This window comes from Ovis canadensis, chromosome 18 (assembly GCF_042477335.2).
Source record: "Ovis canadensis isolate MfBH-ARS-UI-01 breed Bighorn chromosome 18, ARS-UI_OviCan_v2, whole genome shotgun sequence".
NCBI lineage: Eukaryota > Metazoa > Chordata > Mammalia > Artiodactyla > Bovidae > Ovis > Ovis canadensis.
The window spans coordinates 54818596-54843175 of NC_091262.1; the positions used below are offsets into that span (position 1 = coordinate 54818596).

The 24580-nt window shown below is 36.1% G+C and overlaps 1 protein-coding gene across 5 annotated transcripts in view; it reads left to right on the forward strand.

The window, feature by feature from the left end:
• G2E3 (G2/M-phase specific E3 ubiquitin protein ligase) overlaps positions 1-24580 on the forward strand; it is a 73313-nt gene that overhangs the window by 34477 nt on the left and 14256 nt on the right. The window contains exons 3-12 of one of the 5 annotated variants that reach the window (XM_069559454.1): positions 1797-1894; positions 4709-4810; positions 7547-7671; positions 8598-8763; positions 12040-12146; positions 12827-12943; positions 16540-16664; positions 16992-17121; positions 18186-18493; positions 20335-20516. In XM_069559454.1, coding sequence (XP_069415555.1) covers positions 1797-1894; positions 4709-4810; positions 7547-7671; positions 8598-8763; positions 12040-12146; positions 12827-12943; positions 16540-16664; positions 16992-17121; positions 18186-18493; positions 20335-20516 — 1460 coding nt within the window. Of the gene's footprint in view, positions 1-1796; positions 1895-4708; positions 4811-5067; positions 7672-8597; positions 8764-12039; positions 12147-12826; positions 12944-16539; positions 16665-16991; positions 17122-18185; positions 18494-20334; positions 20517-24580 lie in introns of all 5 variants that reach the window. The other 4 variants (XM_069559457.1, XM_069559458.1, XM_069559455.1 and 1 more) reach the window with 4 other exon arrangements.

The following is a 24580-nucleotide window of genomic DNA, read 5'->3' on the forward strand; positions in this document are numbered from 1 at the left end:
GATATTTTGTTTGAGCCATATCTTTGGAGAAATGTTTGTTCAGATGCTTTGTCCCATTTTAAGATTGAGTTGTGTTTTTCTTGTTGGGTTGTAAAGCTTACACATTCTGAACACTAGACTATTAAAAGGTGTATGATTTCCAAATTTATTTAACCATTCTGTAGATTGACTTTTCACTTTGTTGATAGTTTTCTTTGATGCACAAAAGTTTTAAATTTTTAAGAAGTCCAGTTTATCTTTTTTTTTTCTTTCTTTTATTGCTTTTGTTTTTGGTGTCATGTGGTATCTGAAAAACTATTGCCAAACCAAGGTTTTGAAGATTTTCCCCCCCTGTGTTTTCTTCTAAGTGGTTTATACTTTTGGCTCTTATGTTTAAGTCTTTGATCTATTTTGAGTTAATTTTTATATAGTTTATGGAGAAGGATTCAGTTTTACTATCTTGCATGTGACTTTCCAGTTGTCCCAGCCCCTTTTGTTAAAGAGACTATTTTTCCCCATTGAATGATCTTGGAATCCTTGTTCAAAATTTAATTGACCATTGATACCTGAGTTTACTTCTGGACTCTTTTCCATTGATCTGTATGTCTGTCCTTATGTCAGTACTACACTCTTGATTTCTGTAGTTATTATAAGTTTTGAGTCTTCTCTTTTTTTTTTGGCTAAAGGTTTGCAGTTTTGTTGACCTTTTCAAATAACCAGCTTTGCATTTATTCTCTCTATTCTATATGTCATTTATTTCTGTTCTTATCTCTATTATTGCCTTTCTTATGCTAGTTTGGGTTTAATATGTTCTTTTTCTAGTTCTTTATTATTAAAATAAAGTTCTTGATTGGGATCATTCCTTTTTCATATAGGCTTACTCTATGAGTCTACAAGCCTAAAGATCAGCCAGAGGTGAAAGCTTAGAGTTCTTAAGGTCATTTCTGAGCATGCATCCAGCCTTGGGCATGTGATGTCCTTGTAGATTCCCTCGTATATATGGGAGCTTTTCAGAGCCCTTATCTTTCCATGTAATCTTCCTTTACTAGTCTCTTCTTTCCTAGCCTTTTTGGTCTTTGCCTACTTGCTCTGTTATCCTTTGCTTCAAGCTGCTGCCTCTAGTATATTTGTCTTAAATGCTTTTGACAGTTAGACTCCAGCCCTGAGAAAGTTCTTACACAGATGAAAGAAGGGCAGGCATCTGAGCCCATCCCCTGGGGAGCCGCCATACATGTCAGAACACACACAATCACATTTCTCTAGCAAGGTCCATACTACCTCCTCTTAGATAGTCCACACCAAGAACATGGCCTAAGAAACAATGCACATTGATTCTGGGCTTAAGGCCATTGGCCGATTGGAGAGTGAGGGATAGTAGGCAGGTAAGTTAAAATGCCACCGATCTGTCAGCAAATTTTGGCAGCTTGTCTCTTTATTAAGCATTTTTCTCATTATTTCAAGTTTTTAAATCAGATTTCAGAGTTTCTGAAAAGTTGATTCTGATGGGTTTGGCAGCATTATCATTGCTTTAGTGGAGAGATGAAGTTTTAGAGTTTACTAATTGGTTGTTTTCAATGAGTTGCCAATTTAACAACACACTGGGATTTGTTGTTAAAGATTAAAAATGTAAAGTCACATTGTTTTAGAAATAGGTATTGAAAGTCTTAATTTACTGAAAACAATATAATATAATTTGTTCTCTCAAAAAGAACTGAACACATCGTTGAGAGAAACACCAATTCCATAGGGTTTTTTTTTTTTTTTGGTTTTGGTTTTGGTTTAAATTTTTTTATATCTATTACTCTTTTCACTGTTAGCTTGTGTTTTCTGTCGAAAAAATGATGACTGTCCTATTAAATATGGAGAAAAGAAAACTAATGAGAAATGGAATCTCACTGTACATTACTATTGTTTGGTGAGTATAATTTTTAATTAAATCCTAAAAATTTGGTATTCTTCTAAAGAGAGTTTGATCCTGATGGCTTGTTTCTGAGAAATGGATAAGTCATTTAACTTTCCTGGATCTCTTTTGCTATGTAAAAATAAGAGTTTTCATTTATCAAATTCTAAGATTCTGAAATGACTTGATACATAGAAATACTTGTCATCATTACCTGCTTATTTTTGTCTAACCCTTTGGGGCCTCAGTGGAAAAAGAAAATGGTTAGGTCTGTAAGGGAGTTGTTCATTTTGCAACTTTGTTGTTTACATGGTTGCTAGTGATAATTCTCAGAAAGGACCTGTTTGAAGGCTCAGGAAGTAAAAGAAAAGTATTTTCTTTCCCAGAGAACCTGAAAAGAGAAATTTTGACTATAGGTAATATTTGTGGAAAAGGAAATAGGTTAATTTATGGATCACTCAGTTGCAAGAAAAAATGATGATATATTGAGAATTGTCTCTCATTTGTTCCCCATTCCCTCTACCAACTTCTCATCTCATTGAATCTGCTTTAAGATATTAGTGGTACCTTCACTGCCTTAGCATGCCAAGGTTACAGGAGTATATACAGTATTCCTTGGCACTTGCAATAGATATATATTGCTGCTTAACTAATTATCCAGCTTATAAGTGACATTTAGCATCTTATAAGTGAATCAGATATATATATATATATATATATATACATATATATATATACATACACATATATCTACTCTTTTTTAGATTCTTTTCCCATATAGGGTACAGAGTATTGAGTAGAGTTCCCTGTGCTTATTAGTTATCTATTTTTAATATAATAGTGTGTATATGTCAATCTCAGTCTTCCAGTTTATCCTTCTCCCCACCCCCTCACCATTCCCCTTTGGTACCCGTAAGTTTGTTTTCTACATCTGTGACTCTGTTTCTGTTCTTCAGTGGTTTATGGGGCACAGAAATGTGGTACTGGCTGAGATGGGTGGTTCTGGCTTAGGGCCTCTTCTGCATGAGGCTGCAGTTGACATGTCAGCATGGTTTGGTCATCTGAAAGCTTGATAGGCTGGAGTATCCACCTCCAGTGGCTCACTTATGTGGCTTTTGGCCTCAGTTCCTCTTGCCTCTTGGCAGGAAGCCTCAGTTCCTTACTTCCTGGGCATCTCTGTAGGGCTGCCCACAGCATGACATCTGGCTTCTCCCAGAGCAAGTAACAAAAGAAAGGGATAGATATACACCAAGATGGAACTATATAACCTAGTTTTTATAGTGGTGTACCACTGTTACTTTTCCTTTATTCTGTTAGAGGTGAATCATAATTCTAGCTCACACTTAAGGGGAAGGAAATTAGTTCCCACCACTTTTAAGGGAGGAGTATCAACAAATTTAGGGGTGTATTTTTATTCTTACAACAGCATCCATGTTAAAACTTAGATGCTTCCTTGAGTAATAATCTAACATAAATTCTCGGTGTTTCTCTCAGGTTTGTAAACTGGTCTAGGAACCTAATTACTTTGTACCAAGACTTAGGGGAACATGAAGTTGACATTCCAGATTATTTGTCTTAGAATCATATAGGGCTTAGAGTCTTATGGGGCTTCCCAAGTGGCTCAGTGGTAAAGAATCTGCCTGCCAGTGCAGGATATGTGGGTTCAGTCCCTGGGTCAGGAAGATCCCCTGGAGAAGGAAATGGCAACCCACTCCAGTACTCTTGCTTGAGAAATCCCATGGACAAAGGAGCCTGGTAGGCTACAGTCCATGGTGTCACAAAAGAGTCAGACAGGACTTAGTGAATAAACAACAACAACACAGAGTCTTATAGTTTGTATCACAAAAGAAAACCTTTTTATTTTCTAAAGAGTTCATTTTACTTTTTATGTAGTAGAATTAGGAGAGCTATTTTATTATTAGTCAGTGGATTGGGTGGTTTTTTTTTTTCTGTAATTTTTAAGATACACCGATTAAAATCTCTAATCACGAGTCTGAAGTGTTACTGAGTTATTTAATATTTAACTTGGTCATATCAAAATTTCCCTTATGTTCTTTCTTATTTTATTAATGAGTGTAGTAATCCCAAAACATGCTGACCCTAGCTCAACACTTACAAGACTGGCGTTTTATTGTGAACAGGAAGGTATAGTAATATTATAAATGGTAACGGAATATTAAGCTGAGAGACTTGGAAACAACCTAGTCTGTTGTTTTTATTTTCGTGTTTAATATTAGAAACACTGAATTACTTGCCTAGGGCTCTGGAAAGTTGGGCACAGATCCTGGTTTGCAAGCCAGTACTTATTCACAGCTTCATGCTTTTTTTCCTTGATTCACGTTCCCTTAATATATTTAAACTGAAGTTAAAACCTATTTTTAAAAATTTATTTTCATTAAATAGATTCTCTGTAATTACGTCTTTTATGATTCAGAATCCAGCTAGATTTATAGAGTTAACCTGAAATATCACTGATAATTATCTCCATAGTATTTATTACTATTACGTATACATCTTTTAGTATTTGCCACTTTTTCCCACCTAAAACTTGATCATAAGTGTTTATTGTTTGTCTTCCTTCCCTTTCCCTGTTATTTTCTGTGATACTTTTTGGAAACCAGTTTACTTATATAACCTGTTAATATATAGTGTCTTTGAAATCAAAGAATATGAGTAGCCTCTTTGACTATGAAAAATAACTATTATAGGTAAGAGATACTTGAAATTTGAGTTGTTTTATATCCATTTTTATTGGAATATTATAGATATATATTTTTATTCCAAACAAGTTTCTTAGAGTTTATTTTCTAATTGAGAATATATTCATAGTTGATGTCAAGTGGAATTTGGCAGAGGGGTAAAGAAGAAGAAGGAGTTTATGGTTTTCTAATAGAAGATATCAGGAAAGAAGTGACTAGGGCTTCTAAACTGGTAAGTAAATTACTTTACTCATTGTACCATAAATATTGTCAGTATCAAGGAAGTCTTTTCCATCACATTCTCTACTAGAAATTGATAAGACATTGATTTTATGTTCTTATTTTTGTCAAACACAGTAAATTTTAGAAAATTTTGTATTTTTGCAAATGAAAGAGCTAAACCAACCTTGGATAACATGTGTGGCAATACTGATTTCACTGCTTGTCTTCTTCTAACCTACCATCGTTTCATCCACTCTTACCCATCAGAGTTATGATCCTACTTCCATTCAGCTGTTCTTCAGACCTTCTATCCTGAGGCAATCCAGTTATTTACTTTTCATTCTTATGCCTCAGTTGCTGGGTTGGATTGAGATGGAAACTACACAGCTCTACAGACCAATCATTTATGGTCTCCTTCTGTCTTGTGGCTCTTCTGTGACATGGTTTGCTTATGTTCAGTGCCTTCCCCTGCTCTCCAAGATAAGTATTCTGAACTTTTTAACTCCTTGTTCATTCAGTTACAGTCTGTGAATCTTCTGTGTGATGGCTGTTTACGTGAGGGAATAGACTGTAGGTCTCCATGTGTTCTGAGTAGAAACCATGAGAGTTACAGAACGAGAAGATTGGAAGTACAGGGGCTTCTGTTCAGAGAGTGGGGTACTGGAATTGATGACTTCCATGGTAGAGCATGGAAGGACTCTTCATTACACTGAAGTGGAGATGAAGTGCATTGACACATTTTAATTGAGGAACTAAAAGAAAAAGATTGTCCTATCAGTGCAGAAGTCATTTAGAATTATAGCAAGAATTAAAATACGGAGGAGGGTGTCAGAGTCTGGAGGAAGTTAGTTAGGTGGCATTAGGTTCAAGGACCAGATCTTTTTAAGTCTGAAGGTAGAGTAATGGCCTACAGTCTGCAGCACAGAACTTAAAACAATGTTCTGTTTGTCCTTCTCCCTACCTCTATCTATATTTCATGTCCATTCCTTGCCAAGTCTAGAAATTAAGGAGGATGGAAAAATAAGCAGCTTCATACAAGAAGTTCTATAAGGGAAGCATCCAGAGAATTTTATTTTGGTTGAGGCAAAGATATGAAAGTGGTTATTTTTAAGGATATTCAAGATTCAGGGGTGTGTGTGTTAGTTGCTCACTCATGTCCAGCTCTTGGCAATCCCATGGACTGTGGCCCACCAGGCTCCTCTGTCCATGGAATTCACCAGGCAAGAATACTGGAGTGGGTTGCCATTTCCTTCTCCAGGGGATCTTCCTGACCCAGGGATTGAACCCAGGTCTCCTGTATTGCAGGCAGATGCTTTACCATCTGACCTACTATGGAAGCCCAAGATACAGAGGAGGTAATGATAAAGTAGAGGTTCTAAGGCACAAGGGAAAACCTTGGAGAAAAGGTTAACAGTGGCATTTACCTATGGGCCTTGTTGAGAGTATTAGTATCAAAATTTCTCAACCCTCTGGTGATAGTGAACTTGTCGTGAAAGATGGCCTCTACAGGTACTGTTTGGAAATCCTTTCTTAAGACATCATATCCTCTCTGAGTATATTGTGAACCTGTAAGAATTTCTTGATCCTGAAGAGGTGTCTCGATTTACAACCTTAAAATATAATTCCATGTGTCAGTTTACAGGGAGAGACTTAGGTTAGCAAGGTATCCTTCTACAACCTGGCAGTGCTTGACAGGTGGACAGTATAATCCCTTCATCAGTGGCCAATATGATGGTCATCCCAAAGGTTCCAAGATAAATGAAATACTCTTCTGTATTTTAGTAATGATTGATTCACCTAATTATTTTTCTGTTTATATACTATACTGATATTTAAGTTAGAGGCAGTGGTATTCGTGTCCTAGGGCTGCTATAATAGATTACCCCAAACTGGGTCGCTTAAAACAGAAATGTATTCTCTCAGAATTCTGGAGACCGGAAGTTCCAAATCAAGCTGTCAGAAGAATTGACTTCTTCTGGAAGCTCTGAGGGAGAATCTGCTCATACTTCTTTTCTGATGGCCTTTAGCATTCCTTGCTTTGTGGCAGCGTACCTCAATCTCTGCCTCCATCTTTTTGTGGCCTTCCGCTGTGTGTGTTAAATCTCTCTCTCTTTTTACTTATAAGGACTTACAGGGACCACCTTAAATCTAGGATGAACTCATCTTGAGATCTTTAACATATCTACAAAGACATGTTTCCAAGTAAGGTCACATTCAAAGGTACCAGGAATTAGGCCTTGAATATAACTTTTGGGGAACCACTACTTAACCTACTTATTATAGGTTTCTTAACACTTTTTCATTTGCTTAAGATTGAGTGATCCTCGCCAGTTTTTTACAAATTGTTTTTTAGAATTGTTTGCTGTTGTCCTATATATAATAAATATTTCCTAACTGTGTTTTCTGTTGAAATTTGAATGAGACTTTCATGTATAATCTTTATGTATACAAACCCTTCAGTTTAAAATATTTTAGCAGGTAGGAAGGAAAAGAAGCTTTGCTGACTCACCCACATTAGATTAAAGATGTTTCCTTTATCAGAAATTGTTAAATGAGTGACTCTTTAGATTGTTTCTGAGTAAAACAATTTTTTTCAGCAAATGTCTTTAATATACTATAACCACAGCTATTGTATGGTGAAAGTAATTGTCAGACTCTCCACAAAGAAAATTCATTTATACCTTGGTCTTACCTATAGTACTCAAATTTTCTACATTATAATCCCTACTTTTATATTTTCTTCTAGAAATGTTCTGTTTGCAAGAAAATGGGTGCTTCAATTGGGTGTGTCGCACCCCGATGTAAACGAAGTTATCATTTCCCATGTGGACTTCAGAGAGAATGTATTTTCCAGTTCACTGGCAATTTTGCGTGAGTTAATTAACTGTCAAATATGAAAGCAGATGTAAAGGAAAAGTGGAAAATGGATATGGATCTCCCTAATTATATAATTCCTTTGTAAAATTTCTTTTCAAAGTTGCACTGAGGTTATATGGGTACTTTAGAGAATTACAATATCTGTAATGGCCTTAATGATTAATATTCACCTCTAGCTTTCAACCCTAGAATATAATATGGAAGTGTTAATTTATTTCACATTCAATAGAAATTTCCATCTTATATAATTCTAGATTTTATGTTACTTTTTAGATTTAATACTTTTCTTTCACAGGGCTATCTGTTTTCTTATTGAGTAAATTGAAGACATGTAAATTTGATGCAGTCAAAAAAATAACTACCCTGGAATGCCCCTAAAAATATTTGTTTCTTGAGTTCAGCTCTAAACATCAAGATTTTATGAATTTTGGTGTTTGTTATCATGAGTGATTATTTCTTTTAGTCTTTGTGCTCTTGACCTATTTAATGGATTGTTATGTATGAAAACTGCAGTGTAGAAAATGCAAATGGAAATAAATTTATTGGGTTAAGAATAATTATTGTTTGTACTTTAGTTATTAAAATAATATTTTAAGTATGAGTTCCTTCCTTTGATTTTTGTGCAGGTTTGAGTACAAATGTGTATACTGTTGCTAACAATATTTCATAATTCTCAACATAGTATCAGTTATTGAAATTCTGTGAGGTGAATCTCACCACCAAAAGGTTCACATTTGGAAAATCTAGCTCTCCTTGGTTATAGATGATGAGACTGATTTACAGTGGCATTTCCCCAGCCTGTTTTAAGTTAATTGTGAGAGAGACAAATGAATTTTCTCTAATAGATATGAATTGTAATGCTAGCTTAGTTGTGCTTTATAATTTATTAGATGTTGTTTTAAATAAATCTACATTTTTAGGTCATTTTGTTGGAAACATCGACCTGTTCAAATAATTACACCTAATAATTGTAGAGACTCCTTACTGTGCACCATTTGCTTGGAATTTATAGAGCCTATTCCAACTTACAATGTGTTACGAAGTCCTTGTTGTAAGAATGCTTGGTTTCATAGAGACTGTTTGCAGGTAAGATAGTTTGTAAACATTTTCTGATATAAAGTATGTTGCTTGTTGATTTGAATTAGAATAGACATGTGTTTTAGCTCTTACTACTTGTAACTTTTTAAAATAGCTTTATTGAATAAAATTTTACATGTAAAATTGCTCTGTTGAAGCGTACAAGTAATGTTTTGGTAACTACTTTAGATACTACCTTTTAATGTATTTTTAAATTTAGAAAATACTGTTTTTACCCAAGGAATTTGTTTGTATATCACAAAAAATAATACAGTCTTTAATTCCCAAGTTTATTTATATGCTTAAGGTTAGAAAAACCAAGATATGTGAAATAATAAATTGTAAGCTAGGATAATTTAATGTTAAGAGGTCTATTTTTTTTAGTTTAGTAAACATTTTGTCATGTGCTTCTGAGGTGGCACAGTGGTAAAGAATCTGCCTGCCAGCACAGGAGACGCAAGAGAGGCAAGTTCGATCCCTGGTTTGGGAAGATTCCCTGGAGAAAGAAATGGCAATCTGCTCCAGTATTCTTCCCTTTAAAATTCCGTGTAGAGAGGTATCTGGCAGGCTACAGTCCATGGTGTTGCAGAGTCAGATACGACTGAGCGCGCACACACACGCACGCGCACACACACACACACACACACACAGAGAAACACTTTATTATAACATTTGAAATTAAACTGATTACTGTCTAATGAATTGAAATATATTATAGTTCTTTGAGAGCCACCTTGTATGTCAAACCTGATGATGAATTTTCAGGTAAATTGAATATCATAAAACAATATTAAATAATCTACAGTTTCTTCAATTCAGAAGGTAGTTTATTAATCTGCAGTTTCTTCAATTCAGAGGGTAGTTTAAAATTTTAAAAAGATCCCACTTATTAATAACATCAAATATGTAATATACATGTGTGAAAGTATCAATTGATAGGCAATTATTGTTGATAATGCCAGTTATCAAATGAATCACTTAAATTTATACTGTTTATAAAGTTTGGCTTTTAGTATTTAGTAAAATGAAATGTTAGTATTGATTTCCCTCATTTTATGTTAATAATGAAACAGAGGTTTTCCAATAACACCACCCTTAGGGCAGAAAGCAAAGAGGAACTAAAAAGCCTCTTGATGAAAGTGAAAGAAGAGAGTGAAAAGGCTGGCTTAAAACTTGTCATTCCAAAAACTAAGATCATGGATCCAGTCAAGTCACTTCATGGCAAATAGATGGGGAAACAATGGAAAGAGAGATAGATTTTATTTTCTTGAGCTCCAGAATCACTGCAGATGGTGACTACAGCCATGAAATTAGAAGATACTTGCTCCTTGGATGAAAAACCATGACAAACCTAGACAGCATATTAAAAAGCAGAGACATTACTTTGCCTACAAAGGTCCATATTGTCAAAGCTATGGTTTTTCCAGTAGTCATGTACGGATGTGAGAGCTGGACAATAAAAAAGGCTGAGCACCAAACTGTGGTGCTGGAGAAGACTCGAGAGTGCCTTGTACTGCCAGGAAATTAAACCAGTCAATCCTAAAGGAAATCAACCCTGAATATTCACTGGAAGGACCGATGCTGAAGCTGGAACTCCAATACTCTGGCCACCTGGTGCAAAGAGCAATCTTATTGGAAAAGACCTTGATGCTGGGAAAAACTGAAGGCAGGAGGAGAAGGGGACAACAGAGGATGAGATGGTTGGGTGGCATCACTGACTCAATGGACATGAGTTAGAGCAAACTCCAAGAGATGGTAAAGGACAGGAAAGCCTGGTGTGCTGCAGTCCATGGGGTCGCAAAGAGTCAGACATGACTGAGTGAACAACAGAAGCAAATTTTATTTGTGACTTCTTCAAATACTGTATATATTAGGATTTTGTGAGGAGAGACTATAGATTACTATCAAAGAAATTGATAGAGATTTTCCATTCTATATATGGAAAGAATTGTCACTATTCTTGTTCATGTTGGATTTCTCCATCATTGCTGTGGTCTTGGTATCCTTCATGTCTGCTATTTTTCTTTCCATTTCTACTGCTCAAAGATCCTTTAGGTTCAGCAGAGATTTCATTAATAACTTGTTATTTTCCTCTCACATGTTGTGTGTGTGCTACACCTGGATTCTTTGTTCACTTCTTTCTTCACCATCCACAAATCATTGCCCAAGTCTTTCAGGTCTGCTTAATATTTTTTGTGTATCCTTTTTTACCACCTTGTATCTTAAGCCCTTGGTGATTTCACTTCAGTTTTTCTTTTTTTATTAACTAGGCCTTTGCTGGAGCCTGTTGGCTCCTGCATGCCTTATTCCCTGTCAGCTCTTCACGCTACTGACTTTGACTTATCTTTGTGTTTTTATTACTTAGTTCAGTATGGTCAGCATGTAATCTTTAAGGATATTGACATTAAGTTCCCCAATTACATGTACCCCTTTTGCCCCTGAGAGTTAATAAGTGTTATTCCCTTTCCTTGTGTTATCTTTTATCCTATTTTCATGGCAGAGCCCTATTTTTTCCAAACGTAGCTTTGACCTTACCATTGCTGTGACATTTTTGCCAGGCTCTTAAATAAACTTCAGTACTTCTTCCTTTCTCTTGCTGTATGTACTTTCCTAAAAGTACTTTTATACTGTAGGCCTACTCACAAGAATTCCTTGAAACAGAATCTAAGTCATTTTATGTTTGTTTTTGGTACTGGCATAGTGTTTGGTACCTATATAGTGGGGATTAAATATTTATTAAATAAATGTATGCTTCTAGTTTTTAAAATTGAGAATTGGCTACTCTTTCTCTTGAATATCTTCTGCCTGCTGCTTCTGTATTTGTATTTGTTGAGGCAGTGAGAATGGGTTTTATGTTCTTCCCCCTTGGAAAGGAAACTAACAGAGATTGAGTTAAAAACAGAATCAAGGATGCTTTATATGTATCATTTATTTAAACATCCTTCCTAGATTAAGTAACCAAAGCTTTTACTGCTTTATTCACAGAGAGTGATGGACAACATAATTTTGGGGAACAGAAATGACATTAGATACAAAAGGTTGAGAAACACATGGGTGAGAGATGTAAAGAACAGTCAATTCGTTGGCTTAATATTTTTTTCCCACTGGGAAAAATATCTCCAAATTTTAGCAGTGCGATAACTTAGTTTAACAAAGTTTATGAACCACTAACATAAATAAAATTTCATAGTATGTTAAAAGTAGCACATGTTCTGTTAGCTATATAATTCATTACCTGATAATCTGTTAAATTATTAACCATGTATTTTCTGTTTTCCACTATAGGTGCAAGCAGTAAATGCAGGAGTGTTTTTCTTTAGGTGTACTATATGCAATAATAGTGATATATTTCAGAAAGAGATGTTGAGAATGGGAATTCATATTCCTGAAAAGTGAGTTACATTTAACCTTTTGATGAAAAGATGTTTTAAATGTAGAATTTAATAAAAATGGAAAAAATAGTCATTTATATTGATTAAAAGTACTCATAGATAAGCAGCCATTTCAAAAAGGGAAATCTAAAGCCTACTTCACTACCACTTCCTCCTCCTCCTCAGATTGCCAGTTCTTGGGACCAGGCACTGTGACTTAACTGTCTCATTAGTTGTTAATAGTCTCTTAATAATTGTATACCTCACTTGTGTACCATATTCATGGACTTATACAAAAGTATAATAGGCTTCAGAATGTTATGTATAAATTATATGAGAATCAAGATGTGGCTTAAATTTAAAGTGTATGAAAAGAATTTTGTTAATATTTAAAGGTGAGAAAATCCAGAAATAATGGTACTAAACTTGAAATTTTAAAAATTGGAAGTGAAATATTAAGAGAAATACAAGTTTCAGAAAATTTCTACTTAATTTTTCATTTAATATTTGAAATTCATTGAGACTAATGAACTATAGGATAAGATAACATTAAAGGGTTTATATTTTGAATTGAATGATTGATCCTAAAAAAACAAATTTTATTCTTGTTCCTAAGTTTGTTACGAGTTTATTTTTAGATTGATATCCTTTTATGTAATATTTAAGGCCAAAGTCCATTTTATATATTGCTTCTTTTACAGAGATGCATCTTGGGAATTAGAGGAAAATGCTTATCAAGAGCTTCTGCAGCACTATGAGCATTGTGATGTCCGAAGATGTCGTTGCAAAGAAGGGCGAGACTATAATGTGCCTGATAGGTAAATGGGAAAGTTCACTTGTACTTAGTGTCCTTTTTAAAACCTTCAACTTGAGAAAGTAGGTTTCCTAGTTAGTGAAGTATTTTGCTCTTAGGGGGTTTGAAGTTTTAATCTGAGATGAGGTATGTTTATTAAATATTTATTTGCATATGTTTACAGAAAAATTATTGCAGCTGGCATACTTGTAACTTTTGTGGTGTATTTTCATGAAGCTCTGTTTCCTAGAGCTCTACTGTGGTAGCCACTAGCCACAATTGACCAGTGAGCCCTTGAAATGTGGCTGTTCCAAATTGAGAGGTGCTGCAAGTGTAAAATCACACACTGAACGCTTAACATGCATCTTAGTTTGCTAGGACTGCCATAACAAAATACCGCAAACTGGGTGACTTAAACAACAGAAATTTGTCTTCTCACAATCCTGGAGGCTTGAAGTCCAAGGTACAGGTATTGGCAGGTTTGACTTCTTTTGAAGCCTCTGTCCTTAGCTTGCACGTGGCTTCCTCCTAGTTGTATCCCCCTCTGTGTCTTAATCTTTTCTTATTAGGACACCAGTCATTGGATTCAAACCCTACCCAAATGACTTCATTTTATCTCTTTTTAAAATATATATATATTTATTTTGGTTGTGCCAGGTCTTAGCTGTGTAATCTTCTGTATTTAGTTGTGGCATGCGAACTCTTAGTTGTAGCATGTGATATTCAGTTCCCTGACGAGGGCCAACCAGGGCCCCCTGAATTGGGAGTGCAGCAGAGTCTTAGCCACTGGAGCAGCAGGGAAGTCTCCATAATTTTCTATTTTAAGGTCCTATCTCCAAATATAGTCGCATTGTGAAGTACTGGGTGTTAGGTCTTGAAACTATGAATTCTGGGAGTGATGCAATTCTTTTTTAAGAAAGAAAAAAAAAGACCTTAAAATATCTTGTCAATAATTTTTTAAATTGACTACATCAGACAAAATGATTATATTTCAGAAATATTCAAATCAATTCACTTGTTTCTTTTACCTTTTTAAATCTGATTACTGGGAAAGTTTACATTATATATATGATTTACATTATATTTCTGTTGTATGACACTGTTCTAGAAGTTAAGAAACTAGATTAATCTATCAGTATTTGTTTTAGATCACTGTAAAAAAAAAGGCTTAGTATTTGAAATTTACTGATTATTCTTTTGTGTATCAGTGGACATTGGCTGTAATCTTGACAATCATTTTGTGCCTTCCGTGTACATACTGTGTTGTTGTTGTTTAGTGGCTAAGTCATGTCCAACCTTTGTCACCCCATGGACTGTAGCTCACCAGGCTCTTCTGTCTGGGATTTCCCCGGCGAGAATATTGGAATGGGTTGCCATTTTCCTTCTCCAAGGGATCTTCTTGACCGAGGGATCAAACCCATGTCTCTTGCATTGGCAGGTGGATTCTTTACCTCTGAGCCACCAGGGAAACCCATACACTGTGTATAGAGTGCTAGAAATCAAGAGTATTTTTATTTTTATGAAAAAGTAACAAATTAATTTTGTTGACATTTATATAGGAAATTTTGATACATTTTAACATGACAAACTGAAACTTAAGGTGCAGAGCAGAATATTAGGAGCCTTATTTCTTATGGAAAATGATTTTGCTGGGTGAGTTATTACTTACTTTGCTGAAGTCTTAGCAGCTTTGGAAGGTTTCTCCTAAGAAGCTACTACTCATTCCCCATTCTGGGCTCAATTTTCCCTTCATTGTGCTTGTTACAATATAGTTGATGTTATTTAAATCTGTCTTTGCCACTAGACTAAAGATTCATTAAGGCTTGAGATCTCATTGAAGATGTCGAGTAATGTGTATTGTTGTCTAAGTTACTTGATCTGGTGACCCTGATTATTCATTTGTAAGCACTAAAATACCCCGCTCAAGAGTTGTGCTGAGGCAGAGATAAGACTGTTTGTAAATGTGCTTTGTAGACAGTAACATGCTTTAGAGTTCTAAGAAGCAATATGTTCATTAATATTGACATTTTCTAAATCCATTGTAGGTTATTTTGATTATAATTTATTTATTTTTCTTGTATACCATTGGTCACCTAATCCTTTGCTACTCTTTCCAGCAGCTACTTTGCTTTTTCTCCTAGGACACAGATTCTTGCTGTCTGAATGCTTCCTTTACAATCTCACTCCCTCTCGTTCTAGAGATCGGAAGGTAATTTTACTGAAAGGCAGCATGGTGTAGTGGTTAGGAGCATGGTCTGAAGCCAGGTAAACTGGATTGGAAGCCTCACTGTGAGACTAGCAGTGTCAGTTTGTTTGGGCATATGATTTACACACCTCTGCTTTGGTTTCCTCTTCTTTAAAAGGTGGTAACTTTTTTCCAGCCTTCTAAAATTGTGAGGATTAAACTTTACATGTAAAGGGTGAGAACTGGGCCTGGTATATAAGCACGTATGTTAGCTGTCATCTTTCTCTTCATCCTCCATTGGCAGGACTATCTGGGGAATAGAGGAGACAGAGATGACACAACCCTATACAGCCATTTCCACAGAGATTTGCCCACACCTAGCAGAGGGAAAGTTCTGCACCTACCTCTCTGATCACCCACGTGTCCACACATTCAGGGAGTACATCCATCCCCATATAGACAGATGTACTCATAACCAAACAGAGAGGAGTCTGCACAGCATAACCCACAGCCATACAGAAAATGTGGATACAGACTGGCACAGGTCACAAAGCAGTAGGGGAAACACTGGGAGTGGGGGCTGGCAGGGAGCAAATCAGAGAGAATATGAATGGAGGTCAGGTGCTAAATATGGATCCTAGTGAGCTCCAAAGTATCTGAGGTATCTGAGCAAGCTTATTATAGGAAATAATTCCTTACCTTGAATAGGAAAGATAGTATTTTAGGTAAGACAGTGTATTTACTGAATGCTTCTTATCAGACACATTGACATAGCAGTCTCCCTATGAGCATAATCATCTCCAAGTATAAAAGAAAATTTTTTTCCTTCTCAGTCATATTCTTTCCAGTGTTTATATTCTTGGGTGTATGTGCACGTTCACAGTGTTATTTAGATTCCCTATTTTTAGAAAGAGAATATTGGACTTCCTTGGTGGTCCAACAGTTCAGAATCCACTTTGCGATGCAGGGGACACTGGTTCTGTCCCTGGTCCAGGAAGATCCCACATGCCGTAGGGACAGCTAAGCCTGTGTGCCACAACTCCTAAGCTCATGTGTAACAACTATTGAAGCCCGTGAGCCCTAGAGCCCATGCTCTGCAACAAGAGAAGCCACCTCAATGATGAGCCCATGCACCACAACTGAAGAGCAGCCCCCGCTCTCCACAACTAGGGAAAACCTGTGCACAGCAATGAAAACCCAATGCAGCCAATAATAAATAAATAAAAGTAAATAGTTTTTAAAAGAGACTATTCAAAGAGGGAGATTACAAATGTAATAAATAGGGAAAAAAAGCACTAGGAAAAAGTAATACAGTATCAAATCAGATAATTTTCCTTTCTTTGGTTGTGTGTGTGAGATGGGCAGTGAGGCATGTGGTGGTGCTGATGCTTAAGTTAATACTGAATGTAAATATGTGCTTCTCTTTATGTCCTCAGCAAATGGGAAATAAAGCGCTGTCAGTGTTGTGGTTCTAGCGGAACACATTTAGCCTGTTCCTCACTACAGTCATGGGAACAAAATTGGGAATGTTTGGAATGTAGAAGTATTCTCTACAGCGCAGGTAATATTCTGTAATTTTGAACGAAGATGTTTTCATTTAAATGAATATTAAAAAATTTCCACCTGTATTTCTGTTACACTGTCTGCATGTGTACTGTGTCGCTTCAGTTGCGTCCAACTCTGTGCAACCCTATGAACTACAGGCTCCTGCCGGGCTCCTCTGTCCATGGGATTCTCCAGGCCAAGAATACTGGTGTGGGTTGCCATGCCCTCCTCCAGGGTCGAACCTGCGTCTCTTACATCTACCTGCACTGGCAGGTGTGTTCTTTACCACTAGCACCACCTAGGAAGCCGTCTGTTATGCTAACACTGGGTTTTAAATCTGTAGGCGAATTCGAGAAAGCCAAAAAACATGCATTACCCAACACTAATGTGGGAATAAATGATTGTTTATTGGAGGAGTCTTCACCTAAATTACCCAGACAGTCACCTGGAGACCAGCGTAAAGATGTGCTGAGGTATGTATTTGGAATTGGAAAAAAATATATATAAAACCTTATTTTGAGAAAATTTTAACAGGGTATGGCTCTGTATACATTTAGAGTATTAGCTGATCTTACTGTAGTTTGAAAGAGTGCTTTTCAAACTGTAGTCCCCAACTTGATGTAGAAAAATGATCCATGGACATTGCCTCTAACAGGATTATTTTGAATTCATTAATTCTAATTACAGATGGAGAAACTGAGGCAGGGAACAATTGAGTTAGTCTATATAATTGTCTGCAAGTCTTGTTAAGACCCATTGCTCGGCCTCATGCTCAGAGGTTCCAATTCTGTTTATCTGCTGTGGGACCCAAGAATTTGCATTCCTAACTAGTTTCCAGATACTATACTTGTTATTTAGAGGGTTTACTATTTAGGGTTTATAAATGCTAATTAAAATATGTAATCTCTTAAAATTATAGGTCTGTTATGTAATAAGCAGAGATTAGTGTGCTCTACTTTTAAAGAAGCTAGTGAACATGAAGTAAGGTGCAGTTAAGCAAATATGGCCAGGAAGTAAGAGTTTGAACTCTTGGCTCTTATACCTGCATCTGCTGGATTGATCAAATTTGGCATAATCATCTGTCACCATTCTTATAAATCATTTATAACATTAGATGCTTTTAATTTGGTAGAAGATTGGGCAGAAGGAATCAAGAATTTAGAACTAAGGTTATTGGTGTTTGCTTCCCATGGCAACCATTGCCTGCTTTTGGGTGGGAGTTTGAAAAGACCCTGATGCTGGGAAGATTGAGGGCAGAAGGAGAAGGGGACGACAGAGAATGAGATAGTTGGATGGCATCACTGACTCAATGGACATGGGTTTGGATGGACTCTGGGAGTTGGTGATGGACAGGGAGGCCTGGCATGCTGCGATTCATGGGTCACAAAGAGTCGGACACGACTGAGCGACTGAACTGAGCTGGGGAAGAACTTCCTTTTAATCTTTTCTCTATTATTTTTTTATTGAATGTATAACTACTGTGTCATGTTAAGTACTTTAGAGTACTTACCTCTATATCTAAATTCATGTTTTATAGGCAAGGCAGCAAATTTAGAAGAGATATCTCGACTCTAATTATAGAGTTAGGATTCCAAGTTAAGAAAAAGCCTAAAAAAGTATTTATCAACAAAGCCAATATCTGGAATAGTGCCTTAGATGGATTCAGAAATAAAAACTTTAATCCTTCGTATACAATTGAAATAGTGTATGTTAATGAAAATGATCATTTTGGAAGAGAGCAGCCTGGATCAAAGCAAGAATTCCTAAGTCTCTTAATGCAGCAACTTGAGAACTCACCATTGTTTGAAGGGTCCTTGTCAAAGAACTTGTCTTTAAATTCTCAAGGTAATTATTTTTCTTTATATTATTGTATATACTGAATATGGCATGTGTAAGGTTAGAATTGATACTCAGTACCTGTAGTCAAAATGTATAATCACTTTGTTAATAAAATAATGATAAATCACAGAGAAGGGGAAAAGTGATACTTCTAAAAATAATTTTTATAGTGAATATTTTTTATTTAAGAATATGCTATAGCAGTATCTTCCAGTGATTCCACAATTAAGTGTAATTTCTTAAAAATGTACTTTATATTTAAATTGATTTGAATAGAATGACCAAATGCAATGAATAATTTTTTGAGCTCTTTTTGTTTATATATTTGAAATTTGCAGTTTGCATGTTTCTTCACAACCTAGAATTTGTATAACATAATTTTGGGGTCAATGTATAACAGATTTTTAACATACTTTTGCTTTCAAGAATTTTTTTTTTTCAGAGTTATGTATATGATACTTTTCTATCTTCTGGTGGAGAAATACTGTAATTAAAACAGGCATCTTGAAACACTGGTTAATTCTAGCATTCTCTTTTTAGGAACTTTTATAACCACTTTTGCTGTAATAGGAATTGGAGAGAGCGAGAAGACATTTCGTTCAGTTGACTTCCTTCTATATTTTCTTTAGAATTTCCTCACCGTTGCCTGAAATAATTGAGAAACTACCAAGGATCATTAGTACTCTGAACAGTACACACAGTTTAATTCTATACTCCCTTTATTTTAAAAAAAAAAAAAAGGTCAACAGTTTTGTTACAGTGGAGAGAGTACATGGAATTGAAGTCACAAAATCTGAATTCAGTTTGTACACTTCTACTTCAGTAGCTTCATATTCTTAGATTAATTGCTTAGCCTCTCTGTATCTCAGTTGCTTCATCTGTAATATGTGACTATTAATGTGTAGTACATAAGATCATTGTTAAGGGAATTTTATTACCATTTCAGGTATTGTTGCTGTTACTTATTAATAAATTACTTTGAACACTTTTTAGAAAAAAATAAAGGAAAATTTACTTGATATCTTTTTGACTTATGAAAGTAGCTAAAACATTTTAAATGAGACATTGAAAAATATTGAGAGCTATGATGATACCTGTCAATTAAGGTAGCATTACTGTTGAGTCGGACACGACTGAGCGACTAAACTGAACTAAACTGAATACTGTTGAGAGTAAATTTGTACTATTTTGTATATCAGCAATTTTAAAATTGTTCACATCCTTTGAACCACTAATATCATATGTAGGAATCTATCCTAATAATCAAAAGATATATAAATAAGAATGTGTAACACATGTTGACTATAACATTGTGTCTCATGTAGTTGAAAATGTCCTCAACTGGGGTAACAAGTAATAAGTGCATGGTTTACGTTGTAGCACATCAGTAAATCATTTTTAATGCATTCGTTAACTATAGATCTGAATAATATCAAATAATATTTTAAAAATTTGCAGTACAGTAAAGTGGAAGAAAACAGAAGTCAAATTATTTACGTATATATTTGTATATACATGAGACACAAATATACCGCAGTGTATGCACTGGTTATTACAGAGTGGTAGGATTATAAGTGATTTTATAAAAAGATTTTCTGTATTTACATCTTTTTTCTACAACAGGGTGTTACTTTGTATTCAGAAAAAAATTTTATAGAATTGAAAATTGTATATTTTAGTTGAAATCTATATAGTATACATTATTATAGTGTCTGAATTAGGTTATTTTTTGTCTAATGCTTGGATTTTTTAAATTTCTGATTTATTATGTATTTATTACTTATATATGATGGTTATCATTTATTAATAAAAGAAGTGTATTTGATATCTTTTATCTATATTTACAGCTCTGAAGGAGAACCTTTACTATGAAGCTGGCAAAATGATTGCCATTTCTTTGGTTCATGGTGGTCCTTCACCTGGTTTCTTTTCTCAGACCTTATTTAACTGCCTTGCTTATGGACCAGAAAATACCCAACCAATTTTAGACGATGTTTCAGACTTTGATGTGGCACAGATTATGATCAGGGTAAGAAATGTACCTGTTTGTTCAGATGTAGACTGTGTTCTAGTTATATGTTAGTTGCTTCATCATGTCTGACTCTTTGTGACCCATGGACTGCAGATCATTAGGCTCCTCTGTCCATGGAACTCTCCAGGCAAGAATATTGGAGTGAATAGCCATTCCCTTCTCCATGCGATCTTCCTGACCCAGGGATCGAACCCAGGTCTCCTGCATTATAGGCAGATTCTTTACTGTCTGAGCCACCAGGGAAGCCCATGTTCTAGATATATTTGAATATAAATGATGGATCTGCAATAGAATAATAAATATTCTTTGTGGGGTAGTACGTGAACCGTGAACTTCCTGATGTTCAAGCTGGTTTTAGAAAAGGCAGAGGAACCAGAGATCAAATTGCCAACATCCACTGGATCATGGAAAAAGCAAGAGAGTTCCAGAAAAACATCTATTTCTGCTTTATTGACTATGCCAAAGCCTTTGACTGTGTGGATCACAATAAACTGTGGACAATTCTGAAAGAGATGGGAATACCAGACCACCTGACCTGCCTCTTGAGAAATCTGTATGCAGGCCAGGAAGCAACAGTTAGAACTGGACATGGAACAACAGACTGGTTCCAAATAGGAAAAGGAATACGTCAAGGCTGTATACTGTCATCCTGCTTATTTAACTTCTATGCAAAGTACATCATGAGAAACGCTGGGCTGGAAGAAAGCTGGAATCAAGATTGCCGGGAGAAATATCAATAACCTCAGATATGCAGATGACACCACCCTTATGGCAGAAAGTGAAGAAGAACTAAAAAGCCTCTTGATGAAAGTGAAAGAGGAGAGTGAAAAAGTTGGCTTAAAGCTCAACATTTAGAAAATGAAGATCATGGCATCCAGTCCCATCACTCCATGGGAAATAGGGAAACAGTGGAAACAGTGTCAGACTTTATTTTTTTGGGCTCCAAAATCACTGCAGATGGTAACTGTAGCCATAAAATTAAAAGACGCTTACTCCTTGGAAGGAAAGTTTTGACCAACCTAGATAGCATATTCAAAAGCAGAGACATTACTTTGCCGACTAAGGTCCGTCTAGTCAAGGCTATGGTTTTTCTCGTGGTCATGTATGGATGTGAGAGTTGGACTACGAAGAAAGCTGAGCACCAAAGAATTGATGCTTTTGAACTGTGGAGTTGGAGAAGACTCTTGAGTGTCCTTGGACTGCAAGGAGATCCAACCAGTCCATTCTGAAGGAGATCAACCCTGGGATTTCTTTGGAAGGAATGATGCTAAAGCTGAAACTCCAGTACTTTGGCCACCTAATGCGAAGAGTTGGCTCACTGGAAAAGACTTTGATGCTGGGAGGGATTGGGGGCAGGAGAAGAAGGGGACGACAGAGGATGAGATGGCTGGATGGCATCACTGACTCGATGGACGCGAGTCTGAGTGAACTCCGGGAGTTGGTGATCGACAGGGAGGCCTGGTGTGCCGCGATTCGTGGGGTCGCAAAGAGTCAGACACAACTGAGCGACTGAACTGAACTAAGGGGTGTAGATATTTTTGTTTACCAGCAAAGTTAACAATCACTTAACAGATAGATGTAAAGAACAAACAGCTAGAGATCAAAGTTCCATGCTTAATGTTGATAAAACCAGTTGGATAATGTGGCCTAGATCTGTGGTCAGAATGGCTTGTTACACTTCTCAGAACTAGATGGATTTATCTGCTCTGCCAGAGATGACATAAGTCAGGTTCCTTATTGCATGCTAAAGAGCAGGTGAAAGTGCTCCTTGTAGGCAGGTGGATCTAAAGAGAGGATGGTTACCAGCAGAAAATTTGTATTTTCTTCCTACAGCAGGGAGATATGAGTGATAGGTGGAGTGAAAGACCAGGCTGACTTTCTTCTCTGTGAAAATAGTTGGAGAGACTCTATGTTCCTTCCTAAAAAGTGTTGCCATTTATTAAGCCCTGTACTGCACATGTTACCTGTACAAAATCAGTTTACTTACCGTAATACCCTGTGAGATAAGTATCTTTGTCCATGTGTTGTTGGTTTAGAAACTGAGACAATGAAATCCATTGAACTTTTCTTCCCTTAACCTGTCACCTACTAAAATAGGCAGGGATCTAAATCTCCACATATGAAGGCCTTTCTTTCCTAATTCCTTATCTCCTCTGATTTCTGCAATCACCATTGTATTTGAAATCCTTTCTGCTGTTTTCTTTAATATTCTGTTTCCTGGTACATTTAACTACTATTGTCTTTTTAAATACTTCTTGCTACCCCTGAAACTTAGGTAATTTTAGGTAGTGTTGTCTTAACAGTCCTCCTTCTGTATAGTGAGAAGAAAGCATCTTCTCGTTCCTAACCTTCTGATGATTTCCAGGCCTGTATTTTTTGGCCCCCAATGTTTAGATCCAGGTAGGATCTGGGTCTTCTTACCAAATTGAGCCAACATGTTTAAGACAGAACTTTTTCCCAGAATTTGGGGGTTTTTGCCTGATTCTCATGTTCTTTTCAAGAGATTTTTTTATTTCCAAGTTATTCTGGAGACAGGGTTGTTATCACTCTTCCATACTCTGTTCATCAGTTTGTGTCAAGGCATCTGTCTCTTAAGAATGGCCTTTCCTTCTTATTTCTAGTATGCTTAATATATGAAATTTATATCTGTGTTTAAACAGTTAAGATATTATTCTAATCTTCTTACGCCGGATGATTCTTTTACAAGTATAGGTTTGACCACATCGCCTTCTTCTTTAAGAATCCTGATGGATTCTCATTGCCTACTGAATGGAGTTTAAACTCTTCATTAGGGCCCTTAAGGTGTCTAGTTCTCCTCATGGCTTTATTTACTCTGGTTCTTTGCCAGTTTCTTCACTGATTTCAGTCAACAAATGCTGTGTATCCCGTACTTGTTTTAACACTGAGGATAAAGTAGTGAACTAAACAAAACCCCTGCCTCCTTAGAATTTACCTATGAGAAGAAAGACAAGATAATCAAATATGTTATATACTGTCGTGTAGTAAAATATATCATAATATAGAACAGAATAAGAAGAAGGATGTCTCTTCCAAGATAATGCTTGGGGTATAATAAGTTAAGATTAGGCTAAGCTTTTGTAACAAAGAGACCCAAAAGACAAAAGCTCAAAAAAAGGCAGATATTTAATTTTTTTCTAAAATCCAGATTTTAAGTAGGGGTTGGTAAATTATAGCTGTAGGCCAAGTGTTGCCTGCTGCCTTTTCAAAGTTTTATAGGAACACAACCAAACCCATTATGATGTGCCTGTGACTGATTTTACACTACAGTGGTGGGGTTGAATAGTTTGGGACAAGCACCATATGGCCCACAAAGCATAAAATGGTGTCTGGCCAGTACAGAAATGCCTCCTGTTTTAAAGGTACAATTGTGATTCACCAGGTCACCCAGAGAATTGAATTCCTTCCTCTCATTGTATTGGGCACAATAAAGGACAGAAACAGTATAGACCTAACAAAATAGAATAGGTGACAAGAGTACACAAAACTATACAAAAAAGATCTTAATGACCCAGATAACCATGATGGTGTGGTCACTCACCTAGAGCCAGACATCCTGGAGTGCAAAGTCAAGTGGACCTTAGGAAAGATCACTATGAGCAAAGCTAGTGGAGGTGATGGAATTCCACTTGAGCTATTTCAAATTCTAAAAGATGATGCTTTGAAAGTGTTGCATTCAGTATGCTAGCAAATAGGGAAAACTCAACAGTGGCCACAGGACTGGGAAAGATCAGTTTTCATTCCAATCCTAGAGAAAGGCAATGCCAAAGAATGTTCAAACTCTGAACAATTGCACTCATTTCACATGCTAGCAAAGTAATGCTCAAAATTCCCAAGCTAGGCTTCAACAGGTCATGAACCAGGAACTTCCAGATGTTCAAGCTAGATTTAGAAAAGGCAGAGGATCGAGAGATCCAGCTGCCAGTATCTGCTGGATCATTGACAAAGCAAGAGAATTCCAGAAAAATATCTATTTCTGATTCATTGACTACGCTAAAGCTTTTGACTATTTGGATCACAACAAACTGCAAAATTCTTAAAGC